Consider the following 23,623-nt stretch of genomic DNA (forward strand, 5'->3'; position numbering starts at 1 on the left):
CAAACTCTCCAACACAAGCTAGGGAGATTCATTTCCATATCTAGGTTGTTTCACATTTCATTCAAAGTTAATTTCAAAACATTAAGAATATTTTGGAGGGCATTTTCATTTGTGCTGAGTTTAGTCATCTACTTATAAATATAAGAAAAAGTGATATTGCCATCCTTTTCCTGCTATATAATGGACAAATTGCCAGACAAATGCCTCCTGGTAGAAAACACCTAACATGATGACTAAAATATATAAAAACTTCTATTTCAAAACAGGCCTGAGCTTATGGCAAAGTAAGGGAAGCAATCTGATGTCAGAAATGACTAGAACATGGGAATGAAGCTGTAAGAGGATACCGGAGCCTGCATTTGCCTTGGGAATACTGCACCATACTGACAGCATAGAGCTTGTGGGATAGAAAGCAAAGCCAGGGTCTGCACAAGGTGGGAGGTAAAATCAGAGACTCCTGCATAAAGCCAGGCCTCCCAAAGGGTAACACTCCCAGCAGGTAAAAAAGAAAGATCTTATCCAGCAAAGGGAGACTGGGAATGTGCATGACTGCCTCAGGCTCCACTCTGGCTAAAGGAGGAAAAGAAAAACTATTCTCACCTGGTAATTGCTAAAAAGAAGCCCACTCTCACAAAGATTTGGAACTGGAATTCACAAACTACCTGTGTAGATCTGAATACCTCCAGCCTATTATTTTGTTTCAAGTGGCCCTGACTGCAGATATCTAGTCAAAAGAAATTGAAATCATCTCTACAGAATGATTTTAAAACCAGGGCGGAAAGAACTCATGCAGATCAAGTTCCAAAAACATGACCTTATAATCAAATATTAATAAACAGAAAAAAATGAAACTGTGAGCGAGAGGCAGTGTAAGTACTAAAATGCAGAATCAGATTTTTAAAAAGCAGATACTGGAATTATCCAAGATAAAATATAAAATAAGTATGCTTAATATGCTTAATAACAAAGGGTATTGAAAATATGATGAGGGAACAAGAGACTCAAACTAACAAGGCATATGTAAATATAATTAAACAAAATATCTAGAAATGATAACATCAAAAATAAAAACTCAAGGTACAGGTTAAGTAAATAGCTAGTCAGAACTTAGCTGGAAAGACAATTTCTGAACTGGAAGATAGAGCTCAAGAAATGCTCAGACTGCAACACAAAGAGACATAGGAATGGAAAATAAGAGAAATTAAATGACATGGAGAAGAGAGTGAGAAAGTGCACTAGATATTTTATACCTGTTCACTTTATTTATTCTGCCAATGATTTAGTGAAATAAAGATTTTTTTTACCCACTTTACAGAGAAAGGAATCAAGGCTCAGAGAAAGGTAACTCTCTCAAAGACACATAGCAAGTAAATGACAAAGGCACAATTCATATCTTTATCTGTCTGGCTCAAAAGACCATGGTCATTCAGGCTTTAGTTTGTGGCCTTTGAACTTAGTGAAACTAACCAGCTCCCTTGGAGAGAGAAATCATAAACATCTCATGTCCTTAAGGGAAAAAATAAGACTTGAAGGTTTATTCTTTAGAGTCTAAGTCTATGTTGAATGAGTCTACCAGATAATTACTTAACTTGCTACTAACCTATGTACAGATGTGTTCATATTTGTTGTCAGTCAAGATCAGTGGTTTTCAAAACTCAATTAGCATAAGAAACATCTGGGAAGCCTATTAGAAATGAAGGCTCCAGGCCCTACCAGGATTAGGAGTCTGATTCAGTTTAAGGTGGGTCCAGGAATCTATTTCTACCAAGCTCCCTAGGTAGTTCTGATATGCATGGTCTCCTAGCCACACTTTGAAAAACACTATTCTTTATCTTCTATTGCACATATTCTATATATGAAGTAATCAAAGAACAAATCCACTCTTACTTGTAGTGCCACACGCTGGAAGTCTTCATAGCTTTGAAATGATGACATCAAATCAGGTTGCTTTCTAGGTATTTCTTGATTGACTGCGTTTTTAGAAAAAGGAAGAAAGGATAGAAAACTGTCACATTAAAATGATTAGCTAAAGGTATTATATTTTTCAATTTTTTTCCAAAGTTTTCATTAATTTTATAGAAAAGACTCTCTTGAGAAAATGCTGAGTACTAATGAAGGGTCTGCTGTAGACTGTGTAGAAATTACCATCAACAGAGGTGTTTGGAATTGAAAAAGACCTTGAAGATCATCCAACTCAATTTCTACTATACACAGTATGACCTCTCCAACAATATATTGATTTTTTTTTACCCACAATTCATTCCTTTTCTTTACTTCTTTAAGTCTTCTAAATTCTACCAAATGCAGTACTCATAATACACCAGATAAGATACAAAGTGTGTCAAGGGCTCTGGGTGTATCCAGATACCTAAAATCTCCTCTACCACTGTTAACAAAAGGAATCCTATGATTTAGTTTCATCTAATAGTTAAGCTTTTAGCAAGGGCCCTTCACTAGAAAATCTGTAAACCTCATCTTGTATCTCTTCAAAGCTGTTGACACTCTTCTGTCTCCCATTCATCTTTCTCCATTCTTCAAAGTTTTCTGGTTTTCCCAATGAGCAGTGTTTCTGCTCCTGTGCTTACTCAGAGCCTTTGCTATCAATGTCGGGCCCCTCTCCAATCCTACTTACTCCATTAACCTCATTAACTCAGGGACTTCATTAACACAGCCCTCCACTCTCCAGTTATTGCAATACATGTCAATAAACGCTAGTTTCTTCTCACAGAAAAGTTAGAGACCCGTGGCATACAATTTTGATCCCTATTAAAAATGTTAAATCCCCGGACAAGGATAATTCTGATAGCAGCACTTGCTTCCTTAGTGGTTACGAGTCTCAGATCCTTTCCTACGAGTAGATTTGGATAAGAAGGAGACCAAGCATGAGCGGAAGAGTCCCAGAACCCTCACCAAAGAGGAAATGAAAAGACGATATGTAACTGCATGAGAAGTAGGAATAATATGAAAAATAATCCTCGCCAATTGAACAACTGCCTCAAGATCTGTGTTCCTGACCACTATCCCAGCCTGGAAATTCAGTTCTGGTCATAGTTCCTCAAACTCAGGAAACAACCCATGACACTCTCGCATAGCTGATTTCTGGAGTTATTTCCTCATTGACTTTCAGCTCGATCCAGTGACTTTCATCTCCTGTACTCCTTCTTAATAAAAAAGACAGAAGAGAGTCCATATATTTCGAAGGAAAGAAAACCAATGTATTTTATCAATCGATCAAAAAGGGCTTTTCTACCTTACTACTACCCAAGAACTTGTTTTGTTTCTAGGATGGGTATCATAGCCAATTCTTCACTAAAACTCCAGTGTCCAGCATAGTACTTAATTCACAATAGGGACCCAATAAGTCCTGTTAAACTGAATCTCATTTGTTCATTTATTTAACTAATATTTACTGAGCTCCTACTATGTATCTTAATCTTTTAGAGGCTCAGGATACAGTGTGAACAAGATAAATAAGGTGACTGTCTTTTGTATCTTATAGACTGGTAGAGGGGGGAAGACAGATAATCAACACATAGTCGATGGACCCGATAATTTCACACATCTTTAAGTGCAATAATTTAGATTGAGTGATCCGGAAAGCCTTACTGAGAAGGTAACATCCGAGCCAGGGTCTGACTGACAGGAAGACAGCCATGTGAAGGCCTGGAATCAAAGCATTTCAGGCAGAGGAAACAGTAAGTACAAAGTGAGCCAGGAAAGAATTTGGCCTATTTAAATAACAGACAAGAGGCCAAGAGGGCTACAGTAAGTTGAGCAAGGAATAGAGTGTAGGAAATGAAGTCTGAGAGATAGGCAGGGCCAGATCACATAGGGTATATGATAAGGAGAATTCTTTTAAGCAGGAAAGTGATATATGCTTTTAAAAGCTCACTATGGCTGTTTGTGGAAAATACATCAAATTGAAGAGCAAGGGTGGAAGCAGAGAGTCTAGCTAGTAAGCGTCTTCAAAAGTAACCGGTGATGGTGGACTGGATTAGGTTGGTACATCAAGGCTATGGAAATGGAGAGAAGTGAATGGATTTGAGATACAGTTTAGAGGTAAAGCCAAAATGATTTGCTGATGGGGGTGGCCAGTTAGTTCAGTTGGTAAGAGCTCAGTCCTCTCAATAACAAGGTTGCCGGTTCGATCCCCACATGGGCCACTGTGAGCTGTACCCTCCACAACTAGATTGAAACAACTGCTTGACTTGGAGCTGATGGGTTCTGGAAAAACACACTTAAATAAATAAAAGGCTTTTTTTTTAATTTAAAAGGAGTTGCTGATGGATTGCGTGATGGGGTGAGAAAAATGGAGGACACAAGAATGACTTCTAGATTTTTAGCTCCAAGCACCTAGAAGAATGATTAGTAGTACCAGTTACAGAAATAGGGAGACTGGGGTGGGGGTGTGAGAGCCAATGGCATGCAGAGGAATCAAGGGTTCCTTTTGGCCATGTTAACTTTCCTATTAGATATCCAAGTGAAGAAGTTACATAAGAAATTATCTTACTAGATTAATATGAGTATGATTCTCAACTATGGAACTCAGGTAGAAGGCCAGGGCTAGAGATAGATTTAAAAAGAGAGGGTCACTGACATCCAGGTAGCACTTCAAATTAAGGGACTGGATGAGATTGCCTGGGAAATTAGGTTAGATACAGAAGACAAAAGGTCCAAGGACTGAGCCCTAGGGCACACCCATGTTTAGAAACTGAAAGGGAAAGTAGGGGACGCAGAGAGAGAATGGGAAAGAGAGAGAAATGAGCTAGGAGGGAAACCAGGTGAGTGTGCTTTTCTGGAAGCCAAAGAGAAAAGTGCTTGAAAAAGCAGGGAGTGGTCACCTGTCCAATATTTTTCAAAAGTCAAGAAAGATGAGGACATGTAAGGGACCAAAGAATTCAGCAATGTGGAGGTCACTGTTATTCCTGATGAGAGTAGTTGCACTGGAGTGGTAGTTTGCTCCAGCCTCAGTGAAGTGGGTTGAGGAACGAATGGGGCGTGAGAAAGTGGAGACATGGTCTATATAATCATTGCAAAAACATTTGCTGTAAAGGGGGTACAGAAGTAGGGCACAGAAGTATCATGGGGTCAAGGAAATAATTTCTTACGATAAGAAATTTTTGCAGCATGATCATATGCTTATGGGCATAACCTGCTCAGGTGTTTTGAGTTAAACATACTTAAATATTGTTAAGTACTATTCTACACCCTCGGCACCATGTTTCCTTTAGCAACATTCACCTTCAAGTGCCTAAGATATAGAAATTTGCGTTATTATTGCCCAGTATACTTCTATTAATTTTCATTTCTTTGTCCCACTTTTGCATGAACCTCAATAATATTTTCAGCATCAACCATAAACTTATGGATGGAGAGAAACTAAATATATGTGTGTATTAGAAGGTGCTTCAGGAGATCCTTTAGTCATTAATCCCTCCCAAAAATGTCTGAAGTAAAGAGAGAGACCCAGCTGTCCCACCCACAGCTAATTTTCAATATGGCTATTCAAAACACTATATGGGTAAGTTGCGATGGTCAGAGCAAACCTTTCTCCCCCTGTGAAAGAACATAAGTGCTCTGCAATTTTTCAGCTTTCTCTTCTGTTATAACATAACCGTGAGCTTGCAGCAAAGCATGCAGTTCAGTGAAGAAGATGTCAACCGAGTCTTCCTTTTTAGTTCCATCCACGTCAGGTACATTCCTAATTGACAAAAATAAACAAGGTTATTAATGGTAAGGGTAGGGCTGGAAATTCAGATAGTAGAACAATGGCTAGGGATACATAAGGGAAGAGACAGGGAGATGTGAAAGTCAACATTTGAACAAAAGTCCAGTCCCTTGATCACTCATAGGATAACAATAACTGTCAATATTAAAACAAGGAAATGAAAGCCAATCTCATCTACCTAGAGGGTAGAGACTAGATCTATCTTTATGTCTTCCATTGCAAAGCCCAGCACAGTGGCCTAAGAATTATATAAAATAAATTAAGTCTAGATTAATTTCAATTTAATAGTGGGTCTTTGTTCTACCATATGGTCTTACCTGCTTTTACAAGAGTACTTCTGATTAAAGAAAATTCTTTCTAAATGATCTATAATTACTCAAGAGGTTCTCACAAAGTCATTGCTCTTCAGAGAGAAGGCTGAGCAATAAAATGCTAATTGAGATCTTTTTTCTTTTACCTTTAAAAAAACATAGATCATAGAAAAGAATAAAGGGGTCAAATATATGGTGATGGAAGGAGAACTGACTGGGTGGTGAGCACACAATGCAACATACAGATGACATATTAATAGAACTGTACACTTGAAACTTATGTAATTTACCAATGTCACCCCAATAAATTTAATAAAATTTTTAAAAACATAGATCATATTGAAAATTTTTGACAAAAACATTTTGATTAGTGCACTGGGATTTACTTCTGATGCTTGAACTGAAAAAATAAGGTAATTTATCTTCTCAAACATAAATGAATTTAAGCCCAAGGCAAGCCAAAGCCTCAAAACAGGCCATTGTGCAAGGCATGGAGGACACAGTTTAATGAGGGAGATTTCAGGTACGTAAGTCATGTACTGAGTATTATAATAGAATTGGGGCTAGGGGTCATGGAAAACGCACTGGAGAAACCCAGTTTCCCTGAGTGAGTCAGGCTTTCCCAAGGAAACAGGATTTTGTTAGGTGTGAAATGGGAACAGAGGACGGGGGAAGAGGGCTTTGACACAAATGTCAGTTATGAATTCATACTTCTGTTTTTCTTTGTTATCTTCATCCATTTTTCCGTGAGGTAACAAAGATTTCTGAAACCAAAGCAGAGCAACATTTTACTAAGAAATCAGTCCATGATGTATCACAGTAAAGCAATAAGACTAACCAAAATTTGCAATTGCATAGCACCTTTCCCTCAAGGATTGTCTATTTCTTTTAGAGATGGAATTTCATTAAGTACCAATAACCCTCTCAGACGTTATGTAGATGTTGAAGACTTATTTATTGTGTGATTCCCAAATGAATATCTGTCATAACATTGCAAATGAATTTACTTGAAAAAGGCACAACATTCTGTGAAGTTACAAAACTTAATCCAAAAGTCAAGTATTATGTGCGTGCAAAAGTAATTGCGGTGTTTGCAATTATTCTTAACCTCTTAAACCGCAATTACTGATGTACCAACCGAATACTTGCAGGTTTAATACCATACTTTTAAATTCCTTTAACTTCCACTAACTTCAAGAGCACTTAATGAAACACAGATGTGGGCTGAAAGCTTCATATCTAGGCACACACTATGCCACGACAGAATACACAAAGTCTGCATTTACTGTCAATATCATAGAAATCCTGGGCATACAAAAAATGGCCCTGAAATCACCAGAGTCCCCAGCTTTGAACTGTATAATTAGACTCACATATCACTTCAAGGTAGAAATCAATGACATTCAAATACATATGTGTTAAACAAGAAAAAACAGTTAAAATATAGCAAACGTCCTTTAAATGCTCTCAAGAAAGTAAGAGGGAAGCTCAGAGGTCAAACACAGGGAAGACATTGGAAACCAAAGCCAGTTAGTATACCAGCCCGTGCAGCTGTGGGGATGGGGAAGCATAGCTCTCCCATAGCTCTCATAGAACAGAGGAGCTTGGGGATTAAGGCCTTCTTGCGTGAAGGAGGATCCAAGCAAGGAATTGAAACTGAAACCTCCTCCCTATGTATAGCCAAGACTTCCAGGGGCTACTATTTCATTTGAAAATCATCCCACCAACAAAGGAAGAAAAGGAAGTTTCTGTGTCTCAGTATATGGGAAAAAAAGGATGCTATTAGACTGTATCCACCTTAGGGTTCCAGGAAAAGCAAAGAAAAATCCATTCTGGAGACATTCTCTCTCAAGCCAGGTTCCACAGAATTTCCACAGAGAAGGCACCACTGAAGACGAGTCCACCATCCAAAATTAGAAAGAAACAATCCACCATATGCCAGAATTGGGACACACACACACACACACACACACACACACACAGAGCAGTATGAAACCCCCAAGAACGTCCAATAACTAAAATATCTGAGAACCATTATAAAACAATTGTGTTTAAAAATAATAAAAACAAAATAGATGAAACTGAAAACATAAGAAATGACCAGGTAGACATTTAAAAAAAAGAGAAATTGTGTAAATAAAGACATAGTCAATGAATTTAATTTGAGGGATTAATTAATCCCTCAAAAAGAGGGATTAAGCATTGTATTAAGACACACCAGATAAGAAAATTAGTAAATGGAATACAATATGAGGAAATTTACCATATTACTTTTACAGAGAGATAATGAAATGAAAAATATGAAATAAGAGGTTATGAAATATGAAGAATGAGAAGACCTAATATGTACCTAATAGGAGTTTCAGATGAAGAGAGTAGCAAGAACAGAAGACAAGCAGTAAAGAGCTAATAACTGAAATTTGTTTTCCATTGGGTCACATGGAAAATGTGACCCAATCTGGATAAATGAAAATAAAACCTCATCTAGAAATATCAGAGTGAAATTTCAGAACATGGAAAACAGCAAGGCCATTGTAGGCAGTAAAACAGATCAACACATACCAAACACTAGCATCATACAGACCATATGCTCTGGCCCAAATACAATTGAACTAGAAATCAAGAGCAAAAAGATCATATAAAACCCTTTAGACTTTTGAGTTGCGAATTAATATCAGACAAGGTAGACTCCAGGTAAGGAACAGTACCAGGGAAAAACAGGAAGCTTTCATAATGATAAAGGAGTCAATCAAGAAGACACAACAAACCTAAACAGGTATACATCTAATTATAAAGCTTCAAAATGAAGTTAAGAACTGAAAGAAGAAATCAACAAACCCACGATTACAGTTCAACACTCCTCTATCAGTAATCAATAGAGCAAGTAAGCAAGAAAATACCTAAGCAGACTGAGGACGTACTACACCGCCAACACAAGTAGTCTCGTTCGTTTACAGAGTACTGCGCCCAGCAACCCTAGAATACACACGGGTCATTCTATATGATGTCATTCTGTATATAACTGCCATAAGGATTCAAAATTGCTGGGCCATAAAACCAGTTTCAATGAATTTAAAGAATTAAAATCATACAGATTATGTTCTCTAATCAAAACAGAATTAAATTATAAATCAATAACAAATAAATAAATAGCTGGAATTTAATTAAAAATAAATTTTAATTTATTCAAATTGAATTATATATTTATGGTGTTATTTATTTCCATCAAGAAAAGTTATATCTAATTATTTAAATCACCTTTTATGTTCTTAAATAACATTTATAGGTTTCTTCATAGAGAAAAGCAAATATACAGTGCTTACTAGTTAATTTAACAAAAATGTACCAGAAACATTACACAAAATAATGTCTTTCTTGAAGCATATAAAAGGAAAGACTGTGTTTCTCCCAAAATAAGACCTAGCCAGACCATCAGCTCTAATGCGTCTTTGGGAGCAAAAATTAATGTAAGACCCGGTCTTATTTTACTGTAAGACCTGGTCTTTATGATATGATATATGATATGATATGATATATATGATATGATATGATATGATATGATATGATATGATATATGATACCGTGCCTTATGTTAATTTTTGCTCCTAAAGACACATTAAAGCTGACTGTCTGGCTACGTCTTATTTTCGAGGAAACACGATATAGGTTGGTATATATACATATCCCAAAACATAGGTATATTGGAACAGAGAAGACCCACTAAGGAACAGATCACATGGCAGCCGGCGAGTGACAGCCAGCCCCAGTGCTCTAGAGATCCCACCAGAAAAGGGTCGCTGTGAGCCTTCAGTTCAGCAGGGGATGCTACCTCCACTCGGCCTTTAGCTCAGGTTTCCTGGGTGGGTGCTTGCGCTCAGTGCTGAGATTGTCTAAAGCCACAGGGAAAATAGTGGAAAATTCACCATCACCATTGCCAGAAAAAGCGATGTATGGCTTTATTCTTTTCTGAAGCTTTCAATTTGGCTTCATACTGTATCTTGTGTGGGCTTTTACTCCTGAATCTTGGTGAAACTCCTTAGGCTTAAGCTCCTATGGGCCTCAAAAGTGTTGGGCTGTTGCATTGCTTGTTACCTCCTCATTACTATAGTAATTGGTTATGTACTCTTATTTGGAATAAACACAATGAGTAGCTCTGCACTCAACTCTGTTAATACAATCACAGATAACTATGCTAAAAGTCAATATCAGAAAAAAAATACCAAGAAGAGGTCATCCTAGCATTAAGAGATATTTCTATTAGTGAAGCAAACCAAATGTTCTTTCTTACAGCCAAAGAACTTTACACCAAAAACTGAATTGTATGTAGACTAACATCAAACATTCATTATAAGTTTTTGACATAATAATTTTGATCATAATTATCTCTCATTATGAATACCTGGTATTAAAACACTTTTAAAAATGTAAGCTGAACTTCTCTTAGATTAAGTTCCATTAGTACTGTAAATGCTCTCAAATATTAGTGGTTAATGGACAGAATAAAATACTGCATTAAAAAGGAACAGATCTGCACATAAATTGAAATTTGATTTATGACAAAAGCTGCATTATAATTTTGAAGTTTCTACCAGAAAGAGAGAGAGGAAGAGAGATAGATGTTGGTGTTTTTTATAATATAGCCCTTTCTGTGTATTGAGGCAACACAGCTAGTTTGCAAGCCCTTTAATTACAGCAGCCATGCTTTATATGTCTTTGATATTTTTAACAACATCTGTGGTAGCTCTGCTAAATATCTGACCACTCTCCTTAGACAAGAAATGCACAGACATATAACTGTTAATACACTTTGAGCCTTTTCCATTCAATAATCCATTCTAAAACAAAGACTTGTAAACTTATACCAGTTTACAAGTATATCTATAAAGAACATGCAAAGACTAAAAACAAAATAAGGCTAATTAAAAGTTCTCAGGCAGGGCAGCTGGTTAGCTCAGTTGCCTACAGCGAGTGCTCTTAACAACAAGGTAGCTGGGCTCGATCCCCACATGAGCCACTGTGAGCTGCGCCCTCCACAACTAGATTGAAATAACTACTTGACTTGGAGCTGATGGGTTCTGGAAAAACACACTTAAAGTAAATAAAAAGCTTTAAAAAAAAAAAAGCAAGATTTATTTTTAAAAAAAGTTCTCAGGCCAAGAGTAGCCAGCCTTCCTATTCAAAGTAATAATTAATCTGTTCAGAAGAGCACAGTTATGCACTGAGTGCCTTTTACCCAAATCGATGGGAAAAATCTTAGATCTCATCAAATTTTATTACTGAAATATAACATGAAGGTCAAGAAGGTCATGCTTGCAAAGCTTTCTTCTTTGGGGGAGGCAAAAGGGGGGTGTTGTTCCCATTCACTTTCAATTTTCTGGTGTGTGGACATGTATATGTATATATTTAGTTCACAAGATAGATTATGAGACTATAACATGAAATGATTTGTGTAATTAATCATTGTCTCTCTGCTTAAGACTCGCTCATGCAGATACTTTCTAGTGTGGTAATTACGACAACATAAGTCATCAGTGTTCAGTTGAGATTAGATCCACAGTTAAAGGAACCTTCACTCTGAATCTCTCAGTCTCAAAACAGGAACCAAATTAGTTTTCTGTTCAGGCTCCATGGAGATATCAATCTTCTATGAAGACAAGTGACTTGCAGATCAAATCTGGGTTTCTGCTGCTAATGTTCTTCAAACATTTTCAGGAGCCATATCTGGGGCCTACGTGACACACATAACATGTGCCATCATCTCCCAGTACAAATAGTTCAGAACTAAATTACACTAAAGGTTCAATCCTGATTTAGAATCAAGTAAACACGGTTGAGGACTATTCCTAAGGACTATTCCAGGACTCAGGCCCCAGTTGTTCAATCTTCCATCATCCCTCGACTGCTTTAAAGAATCTGAGTTATTACACTGTGCAGCTGGGGAAGAGGAGAATATAGGCAGAGGAGAAACAGAGAAGAAAGATTATGACTTTCTCTGGTTGTAGACCTGGGATTGTAGGAAAGTCTTAGAATAAAGACTACCACATTGTAATTTAAGGAATTCACTTATATATCTGGGGGCTGATGACCTTTCTTACAAATTCAGATAAATGCTTGGACTTATCAACTTCTGCCTTTTCTGCATCAGGATTTACAAAGTTGAAGTTCCGTGTGAAATGTCTATACTTACTATATTCTTCAGTTTGAAAAAGAGTACTATTTGGCCAGGACTAGGGGTCCAAGCTTCCCTTACCCTTCCTCTGGAGATTACATTTCTTATTTTATGGAAAGTCTCAGTGTTTGTAACACTCCCCAGTGGATCTTTTGTGTTTTTTTTTTGGGGGGGGGGTCTGTTTTGTTTTTAAATCAATAGAGGCCTCTGAAAAGCATGTCTGTAAAGGATCTGTATTATAAAGAAATACTTGTTATAGTATTAGCTTAAAAAGAAGATCACAATATTGTGTACACTGTATCAGTCCAATCATGTAAAACATGATACACAAATGAATAAATAAAATGCTATGTAGAAAACAGGACTAGGGAAAAAAAACACATTCAGATATGTCTTTGGGTGATAGAACTATGGGTGATTAAAAATATTGTTTTGCATTTTTAAAGTTTACTATAATTAGACATTCAAAATGAATGTCACCTCTCAAAAGTAATATGGGAGCTAGTGTCGAACCGTGAAGAACCTGGGCTTCGGAATCAACTGGACCTGGGTTCAAATCCCAACTCTACCTCTTTATAATTGCATGATCTTTGGTGAGTTCCTTCGCCTTTATGAGTCTTAAGGGTCCCAACTGTAAAATCTGGGTTTTAATACCTACATGTCGAGGTTTTTGTGAGACTTAAGTTACTGTACACAAAGTGGATAGCATGGTATCTGGCACAGAATGGCCACAGAATAAATTGTCGCTTTAATTAGAGATATTAATATTAACTGCAGCACAAAATTTAAAGGACTGGAGGAAGATGCATTCTTCTCAGAGAGAAAAGCAATGGCCAAAAAAATGGCACTACAGAGTGGTTTCTTTTTTTTCTTTTCATTAGTTTCAGGTGTACAATGTAATAGAAACCTCTAACGATGTAATAGTTAGAGGTTTCTTGATGCCACTTGTAGTGGCAAGAATGAGAGAACCCTGAGGAGATCAGTCTGCATGCAGTGGGCCAGCTGGGTAAACCTAACATGTCATGAGTAAGGAGTATCTCAGGTCTGCATCCATACATCTAATGCATGTCCCTTGTCATCGGCAACATGCGGCAGAACAGCCTGACCGTGCAGCAGTACTGAGCTGCACAGAAGCGACATTTATCGCCAGCAGCACTCAGCAGCCCACGTGTAGGAATGGAGGAGGGAGGAGATCAGACAGCCCTTGCACAAAGGAGGACAAGACGCACTAAGGATATTGGCCAGAAAAAGTAGTTGAAGTTTTGAACTATCATGGAAAGATGAACTAAATCAAGAAGTTGTGGGCAAGGATGGGAGAGGTTCACTAAGAAAAAAAGTACAGCACTCAAGGGGCTGGAATAAATTTGAGGAGGGGAAAGAGCAAGGGTATTAACAGGACCACAGGAAGAACCATGGACGAATAGGAGGGTCTGCCATAACTGGAGAGAATTCAGTTGCAAATGTCACTGGTAGTTTCTGGTGATACCAAATGCAGTCACGAAAAATACTCTGTTTCAGAGAGAGTAAGAAAGAGAGCACATCTTCACCCTTCCACATCTGAAGACGCTAAAGTAAACTAGTTAGTGCTCTGTAACCAGGAACAACTGCCCTCTCTGTGGGACTGCCTGAATTCCAGGAAGTCACTGGGAGGCCTTAATGAGCTATTGGGCAGATTTAGTGCTATTTCAGCAGCAGCCAGAAAGGTGCTCTGCAGATCAGAGTGTCCTCCCTGTTCAGCCAGCTTGACAGAGAAAGAAAGCCCTGTGGCCTCCACAGTGCAATAATGGCCAGAAAGTGTTTGGCTCATGTAAGCAACATTTAAAATGTTTATATAGAATTTTAAAGAAAACCAGAAAGGGTCTGAAAAAAAAAAGCAGAATGTAGAGGTGAATACATCTTTGGCTATTACTCTGGTTACGATATTTGTTTATGTTAAAGCAAAACCTCAAAGTATTTTAAATGCCATTGTGGAAGATAGTCATGCCATATATTTGTAGTTACAAAAGTTGCTGTGCATTATCAGGGATCAACGCGTTTTTTAAACAGACACACACACACAATTTTTCATAAACAAGTGATCCAGGAAAGTGGTCTTTCAAATCTCAATATGACTCTGGGAATCTTTTTGTAAGTTTATAGAGGGAAATGCATGACGGCATGCTTCATCAGTTTGAATGAAGCCATCTTCTCTTACTCAGATCAGGTTTATTAAAGATATTTAATCAGTGAGAAAGAATGAAATACTTAAAAGTTCTTATCCAAACAATAAAATGATGTTAAATGTGCATGGCATAAATATATCAACCAAGTCAGTAGAATTTTCCAATTTATTGTCCATCAAAACTTTCTTCAAAAAAGTATAACTCAGGCTGGCCCAGCGGCTCAGGCGGTTAGAGCTCCGTGCTCCTAACTCCAAAGGCTGCAGGTTCGATTCCCACATGGGCCAGTGGGCTCTCAACCACAAGGTTGCCGGTTCAATTCCTCGAGTCCCGCAAGGGATGGTGGGCTGCGCCCCCTGCAACTAGCAACAGCAACTGGCCCTGGAGCTGAGCTGCGCCCTCCACAACTAAGACTGAAAGGACAACAACTTGACTTGGAAAAAAGTCCTGGAAGTACACACTGTTCCCCAATAAAGTCCTGTTCCCCTTCCCCAATAAAATCTTCAAAAAAAGTATAACTCATAAGACTGTATTTCATCTGTTATTCATCCATCTTAAGGAAACATAACTTCCCAAGGGATAAAATCAAGAATGGAAATTAACCTCAACTGGACTCTGTAACATGTATGCCATGTATCACACCAAATGAGCCAGGAAGGGCAAGTGGCAAAGTCATGCTCCAAAAGAGATTCAGAAGCAGGACCAGGCTTCCTGATTCCTTTGAAGTATCCCTAGTGAGTGGCCTTTCTTTGCTCGAACTTGAGTGCTTTGAGCCAGCTCTCACTTCACAGGCATAGGCCCTGGCCTGGATGAGGTAGTGGGGAATCCAGGCAACGAAGGAAATGAGCCCATGTGCACAGGAGTACACACGCCTACACAGGTACATGTCCACTCTTTCCTAGACCAAAGCTGAGGCTCATTCTGTGCCCATTCTGTGGTCCCTTCTGAAGACAGAGTCGGGTCAGTTATGTCCATTGTTGTATTCCCAGCACCCTAAACTCTTCCTGGCAGAAAATGCATGCTGAATAAATGTTTGGTGAGTGAATAAATGAAGAAACACTGAGTTCTACCTGGAAAAATGCTGATGAGCAGCCAAAGGTTGCTAAACACTTCTCACCCACCTAATCCTATTCCGAAAAAGACAGACAGGCCAAAAAAGGGGGAGGAGGGCAAAAGGCAAACCTAGATCTGCAGAGAAACAAAGTCAGATCTAAAAGTGTATCTCTTATTGGTTTCACATTTTGGGGAATTCTGCATGGCATGTTCTCTTTGCCTGAGGCTATAAGGAATACTAAGAAGCAAAAGGTTTCTTACAACCTCCGACATTATGGCCAAATATTTCCAGTTTCTACAGGGTACAGTAAAAACTGAATCTGGCCCTGAAAGAGATCAGCAATCCATTAATCCATTAGGATTTAAATTAAATCCTAATCCTAATCTTATTCCAATTAAGTCTCTCGATCTTCTATAAAACCCTTCCATCGTCTTGCCAGTTCTGAAATTTCAGCAGTTTATTCAATGCCTGTCTCCTCTACACCTTGGTGGCACACAGGCTCCCTGGGAACAATGACACTTACATAAATCCACTGATTCAAGGCAAGGGGATCGTCACTACTAGACTAGAAACTTCACAGCAGGTGGCATCTCAGATAACCGCATAATGTATTTAGAAGTCCTCAACTGGTGAGGGGAGACAAGGACATCACAGACAGAAAACAGCCTGAGCAAGTGGAACATGACGGTATGGTGACATCAAACTGACCTGACTTCTTCCTAGTGTGTGAACTCAGGCAAGTTATTTGACCTTTCTGGGCCCCAGTTTCCTCATCTATAAAATGAGAATATTCAGAGCACCATTACAGAGGGCTGTTAGGAAGATTCACTGAAATAATAAATAGCCAAGTGCCCAGCCTACTGTCAGATATGAAGTAAGGCCTCAATAAATATTTTTAAACCATGTATGATAACAGACAGAAAGAGAAATAGTAACCAGGGGCATGAGGGAGGAGGAATTGGGGAGATGTTATTTAACGGAGACAGTTTCAGTTTGGGATGATGAAAAAGTTTGGAGATGGAGAGGGGTGATGGTTATCCAGCACTGTGACACTTACCGCCGCTCAATTGTATGCTTAAAAATGGTCAAAATTGTAAATTTTATGGCATGTATACTTTACCATGACAAATAAAAAATGCAAATGAAAACAAAAATAAAGTGGATGGCCTGCCCAGTAAGCAGCATAGTGTGACTGAAATCAAGAACACGTAGGAAGGTAGGTTCGGGTTAGAAGCAAAGAGCTTCGAATATCAGGTTGAGGAGAAGTGTGAACTTGATCTCCCCTAGTGCCCCATGGGGACACTTGCAAGTGCTATGACCTGAATTGGTATTTTACAAAGATATCATTGATATTGCTTTTTATAAAGATCACCTTGGGGTGGATTACATGGTTAGAAAGAAGTTGAGGCTGTAAGAAGGGATATCAATTAGATTTCTGCTATTTAAAGTGTGGTCCCCAGCCCAGCAGGATTGGTCCTACCCAAAAGCAAATTCTCGGCCTGCCCTGACCTGCTGAATCACAACTGTCACAGTACAAGAGCCCTAGGTAATGCCTATGCACACAAACCTTTGAGAAGCACTGGGTTCCAAGACCCGAGGAGTCCAGCTGGGAGAGGTTGAGGACTTGCAGTGGGATATGGGCAAGAGAGATAGAGCCATAATTATCCACATTTATGGAACTTACTACATACAAGCGAGGTCCTGTGTATTTCAAATACCACCATTTAATTCTCACAGCAGCCCTGTGTGATAAGTGCTGTTTACTCCCATTTTCCGCCCGCATGGAATGCTATCCAGCCACGAAAAAGAAGAAAATCCTGTCACTGGAAATCACATGGATGGACCTGGAGGGCATTATGCTAGGTGAAATAAGTCAGACGGAGAAAGGCAAGTATTGTCTGATCTCAGTTATATGTGGAAGTTAAAAAAAAAAAGAGATACTAACAGAAACAGAGAGTAGATTGGTGGTTGCCAGAGGTGGGGGGTGGGAGATGGGGGAAATGAATTAAAGGGTCAACAGGTACAAACTTCCAGTTATAAAATAAATAAATCCTGGGGATGTAATGTACAGCATGGTGACTATAGTTAACAATACTGTATTGTATATTCGAAAGTTGTTAAGACCGTAGATCTTAAAAGTTCTCATAACAAGGAAAAACATTTTATAACTACGTGTAGTGATGAATGTTAACTAAACTTACTGGGGTAATCATTTCACAATATGTACATATGTCAAATATTATGATGTACACCTTAAACTTATACAATGTCATGTGTCATTATATCTCAATAAAATTGGAAAAAAAGTTACAGTTGAAGTAACTTGTCTGAGGTTATACTACTAGTACCTGACAGAACTGAGATTCGAATCAGTCTGTAAACATTTGCTTCATCTGCTCTGTACTGTTTTTCAAACCTCAGGGAAAAGGAGCTTTCCCTGTCTTACCACACTGCTCACTTTCTTTCTCTGTTATTAAACTCTGAGATGATTGCTCTGGCAGCTCTCTAAACTATTTTGGAGGCCCAGCTGATGTGGAAGACAGCATATGAATAAGTGGGAAATGTCTGAGCTTTCTAGCTGTCCACTCGGATGCAATCTTCCACATTCTGTCTCCCAGCCTTTGCCTGGGCTGTACACGAAGCCTCTAAGTAATCTGCATCCTCGTCCATGGTCAAACTGAGTGTCCCTTCCACAGTCCCACGTCCTCTAGAATCCCAAGGCTGTGGAGGAATTCGGGTGATATTTAATGTTTGTTCCTTCCCCTTCCTTCCCTTTCCCATCAACAGAACTCAACATTTCCTTCCTTTGGTTCCAACAACAGAACTTCTCCAGAACTAAATTTCCACTGTATTGTACAATAATCCTCTAAAAGGAACAGAAAGTCCAATTCTTCATGTTTACCAAGATCTTAGCAGAGAAAACCCCAGTTATATGACAAAACTCCTCAAGTGTGAGCTTTGTCATTCTATGCCTGCAAACGAAAGTTGCCAAGTTCCCTTTCGTAACCTTCTGTTCCTCTTCTGCCCTCACTGGGCCCATCTGATCAGTACCCATGGCCTGACTATGGATCCCACCTCGGCACTGTGGCTCACGCCTGCCTGCTCCTGCCTATCCTCCAAGACAGACCTCAAGTTCAGGCTTTTCACTTCAGTTCCTGCAAACACCTCATCGTGGGTCTCACTCCTGCCCCGCTCCATTCCATCCTCACCTAGCAGCCAACATGATCCGATACACTGACCTAATCCTGCCCCTCCTCCTAAAGCTCTACCCTGGGTCCCCCACTATCCCAGACCTACGGAGAGGCCCTGATATCTGCATCAAGTAACTTATTTGATTCTCACGTTTCTATAAAGTATGTTCTGATGTTATCATCTAAGTTTCTCAGGAAATTGAGGTACAGAAAGGTAGCTCAAAATCACCCAGCTTAGTGAGTGGGGCATCAGAGATTTGCATCCAGAGTCTGGTATTGGTGTTAAAAACTACACTAGACTGCATTCCATCCCTATGTCACTGCTTCCAGGAAGTCTTCCCGGATTTCCCCTAAGTCTTTCCTTTGAAGACCCCAATACAAACTGCCCTGTGGGCATTAGAATGTAAGGTCCCTCAGGGCAGACAAATCCTACTGTGCTTTCACCCTAAAGTATCTAAAACCATTCTCAATACACCCAAATTACTAGATATTTGTTTAATCCAATTTAATGTGCATTAAGTACAAAAGATGATATAGAGAATTTATGTTACCTTTCGTGAGAGTGTTGGAGCAAACTATTTCACTTTAACATACCTCCCTTCTCTTTGCAAAGTTTATGGTGACATCGAAGCGACAGAAGAAAGGACACGGGAATTTAGAGTGCCAAAAACATGAAAGGGATGGGTTCTCCGGGAGTCCTAGGATTTCAGAGAAGAAATGCTTCCAGAGAAATTCAGCCTATTCAATGCCCAAAGTGAGTTTTGTGTGAGGCTCACCAATCCTATCATGTCTTACGCCATTTCAAAGGGTTAGAGGGTGGGTAAGGCCAATGGAAGCATTTACAGGATAAATGAATTCCAAGTTTCTCACATTTAATGGGTAAAGTACTGTTTAGCCCTTTTTAACTGTCCAGGGCTACCTCCACTCCCAACAGGCAAAGGGAAGTTCTGCACTGGGCTGATTTCAACTAAAAGAACAGGCCTCTCTGCAGGACCAAATTTCCTGGCAACACAGAACTGACCGGAAGTCTCTGTTGATCTGATGTACACATTATATTTGCTAGCCAAAATAGCTGGACAACGTCACAAATGAACCTTATAGAGATCCAGGTGACAAACAAGATTTTTCAGATTTTTAAGTAGAATTCAATCAACCTGTAGAACTTAATGTTTTTTGTTATTCTGAAAGCATGTCCTATGTAGTATTAAACGGAAATCAATCCTCGTAAAAGCCCTAACCCCTGAGATGGTGAAAAAAAGCTTTAATCATGGATGATTGATTGGGACAGTACTTCTGTTTTACTTCTGGATGTCCTGTCTGGCACTATCTTTCCTTGACTGCTTCTGTCAATCTCTATTACTTGGGCTAGCTTTCATTTCGCGATAAGAGTACTCTACCGTAGCGTATGGCGGGGAATTCTATTTTTTCCAGCTTTATTTGTATAATTGACAAATAAAATTGTTTATCTTCAAGGTGTACAACATGACAATTTGCTATACATATACGTTGTGAAATGATTACCACAATCAAATTAACACATCTATCATCACCTCACATAATTATCTTTTTTTTGTGGTAAAAACACTTAAGATCTACTCTCTTAACAAATTACAAGTATACAACACAGTATTATTAACTATAGTCATCGTGCTCTACATGACATCCCAGGACTTATTCATCTTATAACTGAAAGTTTGTACTCTTAAAACTATTGCTCGCAAAGTCTCTACATTTCTAGCTATGCCACTGTACATCAACCTTGATTTTCTATTAATCCACTACATTAATAATATTCTAATTGACATTTTTAAAACTCTAGCTGAGAACTAACAGGAAGCATCAGTAGATTTTTTTTTCATATCTTTCAGATCTTCTTTTGAGTTCCCCTAGGCTTAGTCTGAATTCTTTCAGGACTACGGTAGGACATATGAAAGTACCATATTTTGAAAAGCTAAAGTACCGCGTTTCTCCCAGTACATTCATGGAGTGCCTACTCTGAGCTGAGCTTGGCAATGCCAAGCAGGGGAATTCAGAGATGAGAATCACATAGACTCTGCCCTCATGAACCTCAGTCAATAAAGAGGCATTTAAACCAATCATTATAACCCCTCGCTTAAAAAGGATTTCATCAAGTTATAACACTTCGTGAATTCCAAGAGACATGTAAAACCGAAAAATATTGCAAACTTTTCCATTTAATTACCAGAAGTATGCTGCTATCCATCCCCTTTGAAATCACAAAGAAACTAGGGTGGGACTTGCTAGGAATCTGACTTCAGGCCCCTTGCTATAAGAGTTTCTTGAAGATGAAAACATCCTTATTATAATGGTAATTTTATATTTAAGTAATAAACCTCCATCGGGATGGGGTACAGACTCAAGCACATTTACTGAATTTAACTTTACAGTAGCAGGAAGATAAAAGATTTTTCAAAAAAAAATAAACACAGTAATAACATTAGCTGACATTAATTAAGTACTTACTGCATCCCAGGTTTTATTATTACCTTCCCCATTTTACATATGAGGAAAATGGGGCCCAGAGTGTTTAGCTAACTTTCCCAAGGCTACCCTGAGAGTTGCTGGCAGTGCCCGAGAGTTCACTCACTGAAGTCCTGCCTCTCCTTGACTTAGTGTTGGCATTCTTTCAACACTCTTGCCCACCTGTTAATGTCATGTGTCATCTCCCACCAACCCTCCTTCCACCTTCCCCCCCATTCTCCATCTGTGACCTTCCAGCTAAGAATAAGCACACACATCTCATGTTTCTCCCAATTCTGGTTACATTGACAAATTAATTACTTTGACGTTTTGTAGCAATCGCATTTATGTCTAATAACCTTTCTGCAATGGATCGTGTCCTTGGAACTCACCAAAAATTATGACTATTCTGACTACCTAAACACATCAACGTCCTTGACGGTGATACATAGGGGAGTTTGGTTTCTGTCTTCATGAGAGCCCAGTCCCTTGACAGTGATTTGAGAGACAGAAGATTTGAGTATTTGAGAATCTCTGCTCCATAGCAAAGAGTGACAATCCAGGTTACTTCAAGACCCTAGACTGCATCGAGGCTGAAGTGCAGCAGCACTCTAGCTTTGTAGGTGGTTAGAATCCTGAGGTGCATTTCATCGACTCCTTCCCAACTCTCCACCCTCCAGTGGTTGGAGATGATGGGTTCCAAGCCCCTGCTACACCTTTCTCCCACCCAAGAGCTCTCCTAAATCCGCTTTGGGTATTTATTGCTGTCATTATCCAGTGGGCCCTGGTTTAATGCTCTTAGGCTCACTCAAGACCCAAGAACTCATTGTTGGAAATACTGTCCTGAAATTTCCTAGAGTCAGATACTTACACAGAAAATGTTTCCTATCTGTCCTTCACAGCTCATAACTCTGTCCTCTCTATTTCAGCTACTCATTGATACTGTGCAAAACTGAGCTAACAGCTGGCTGTGCATTGCTTCTCTTTCCAGGCTCAGCCAGTGGACACTCTTCCTCTCCCCTGTTTATTTCTTCTCCCCTTTTTTTCATCATTTAGTCACCATGTTCCAATATTGGTTCATATCTATAAGAATGAACCCAAGAACCTACCAAAAATGAAGAACAAGAAACCCAAAAGTGTAATTGATAGTTCATTTGTAAAAAAAAAAAAATTATATATATATATATATATATATATATATATATATATATATATATATATATATATATATAGTAAAGGGAAATGATCAACAGGAGAAAATCTTACGTCTTGATATCCTGGGTCTCTTTACCAGATAGCTCTTATGTAAAAAGTGGACTCAGTTGTGGAAGTAAAGGAATGCCTCCCCTCATCAGATAGCATCTTTCCTGAAGAGCTGTGTGTAAGTCAAATCCATTTGACATTTGAGAGTCATTTTCTAAATGTGGACTCATGAGGATAAAGACACGGAGTTAATATGGACTGCTCTTTGAGAGTTCAGACTTGTAAAGAGGTTGGTGCAAAAGTAATTGCAGTTTAAAACGTCACTTTTGCCCCAAAATTGTTATTCAATGACTAAGTGAATAAATGAAGTAGCCATGCTTTAACATTGGTTAAAGCACTGGAATTTGCAAATGGTTATGTAAAAAATTCGAGGTGAGTCAAGATTATCCCCATGCTACTCTCATGTCTATTTCAGTATGCCCCTCCCTAAAACACCTATGGCTTTTAGGCTCCTGACAGAGTTGTTCCTTCGCTCCTTAGTAATAACTTATCCTCGAGCAGGATGCTACAGAACTGCATAAATTTTACAAAGTCCTCCATTATTACTCATATGGTCATAAAACTTGATTGCACAGTATGTTAAAATTTATAGAAACTAAAGGTTATTCTAGCCACTCATCCAATTCAAACATTTTATAAAAATGACCAAGATATACAACTAAAAGGCTAATTTTAAACTTTGAAGTTCTTTACTTGTGAGCCTTTACTGGCTCATAAGATAAACAGTTGGTATGACACTGTCCACATTAGATCTACCTTATATGCAATACACACAGATGCTGACTTTTAAAAATAATTATGTATGGATATGGAAGTAACATAGGTGTCCATCGATAGGTGAATAAAGAACATATATATATATATATATATATATATATATATATATATACACACACACACACACACACACATATATATACACACACACACACACGTGCACACACACATACACACAATGGAACATTATGCAAACATTTAAAAAAGGCAACCTTGCAATTTTTTACAACATGGATGGATCTGCAAGGTAGAGTGCTATATTTAGAGTGACAAAGCAGAATCTCTTAAGGTAAAATATAATTTACATTTTGAATCTGTAACTGGTGAAAATCAAGGAAATCTGTAAACAGATATTTTTATTATTTGTGCTACACAATTCCACATGCATTTAATTCACAAGTGTTAAGAGTAGAGTGTGACTATTTGAATGCTGCTACATCTTGACCCATGCTTTAAACCTGAGTATGTCTTGATTGTATGAATTGTTGAC

The 23,623-nt window shown here is 38.6% G+C and overlaps 1 protein-coding gene across 1 annotated transcript in view; it reads right to left on the bottom strand.

Moving 5' to 3' along the window:
- The window catches only part of PASD1 (PAS domain containing repressor 1), a gene marked incomplete at its 3' end in the record, with an annotated part of 78,948 nt that overhangs the window by 55,079 nt on the left and 246 nt on the right, over positions 1–23,623 (bottom strand). Inside the window, exons 2-4 of the mRNA XM_081042283.1 lie at positions 6,751–6,803; positions 5,547–5,701; positions 1,888–1,970 (exon numbers count right to left, since the gene is read on the bottom strand). Coding sequence (XP_080898409.1) covers positions 1,888–1,970; positions 5,547–5,701; positions 6,751–6,779 — 267 coding nt within the window. The 5' untranslated portion in view covers positions 6,780–6,803. The remainder of the gene's footprint in view (positions 1–1,887; positions 1,971–5,546; positions 5,702–6,750; positions 6,804–23,623) is intronic.

This window comes from Rhinolophus hipposideros (assembly GCF_964194185.1).
Source record: "Rhinolophus hipposideros genome assembly, chromosome: X".
In the NCBI taxonomy this organism is placed as follows: Eukaryota; Metazoa; Chordata; class Mammalia; order Chiroptera; family Rhinolophidae; genus Rhinolophus; species Rhinolophus hipposideros.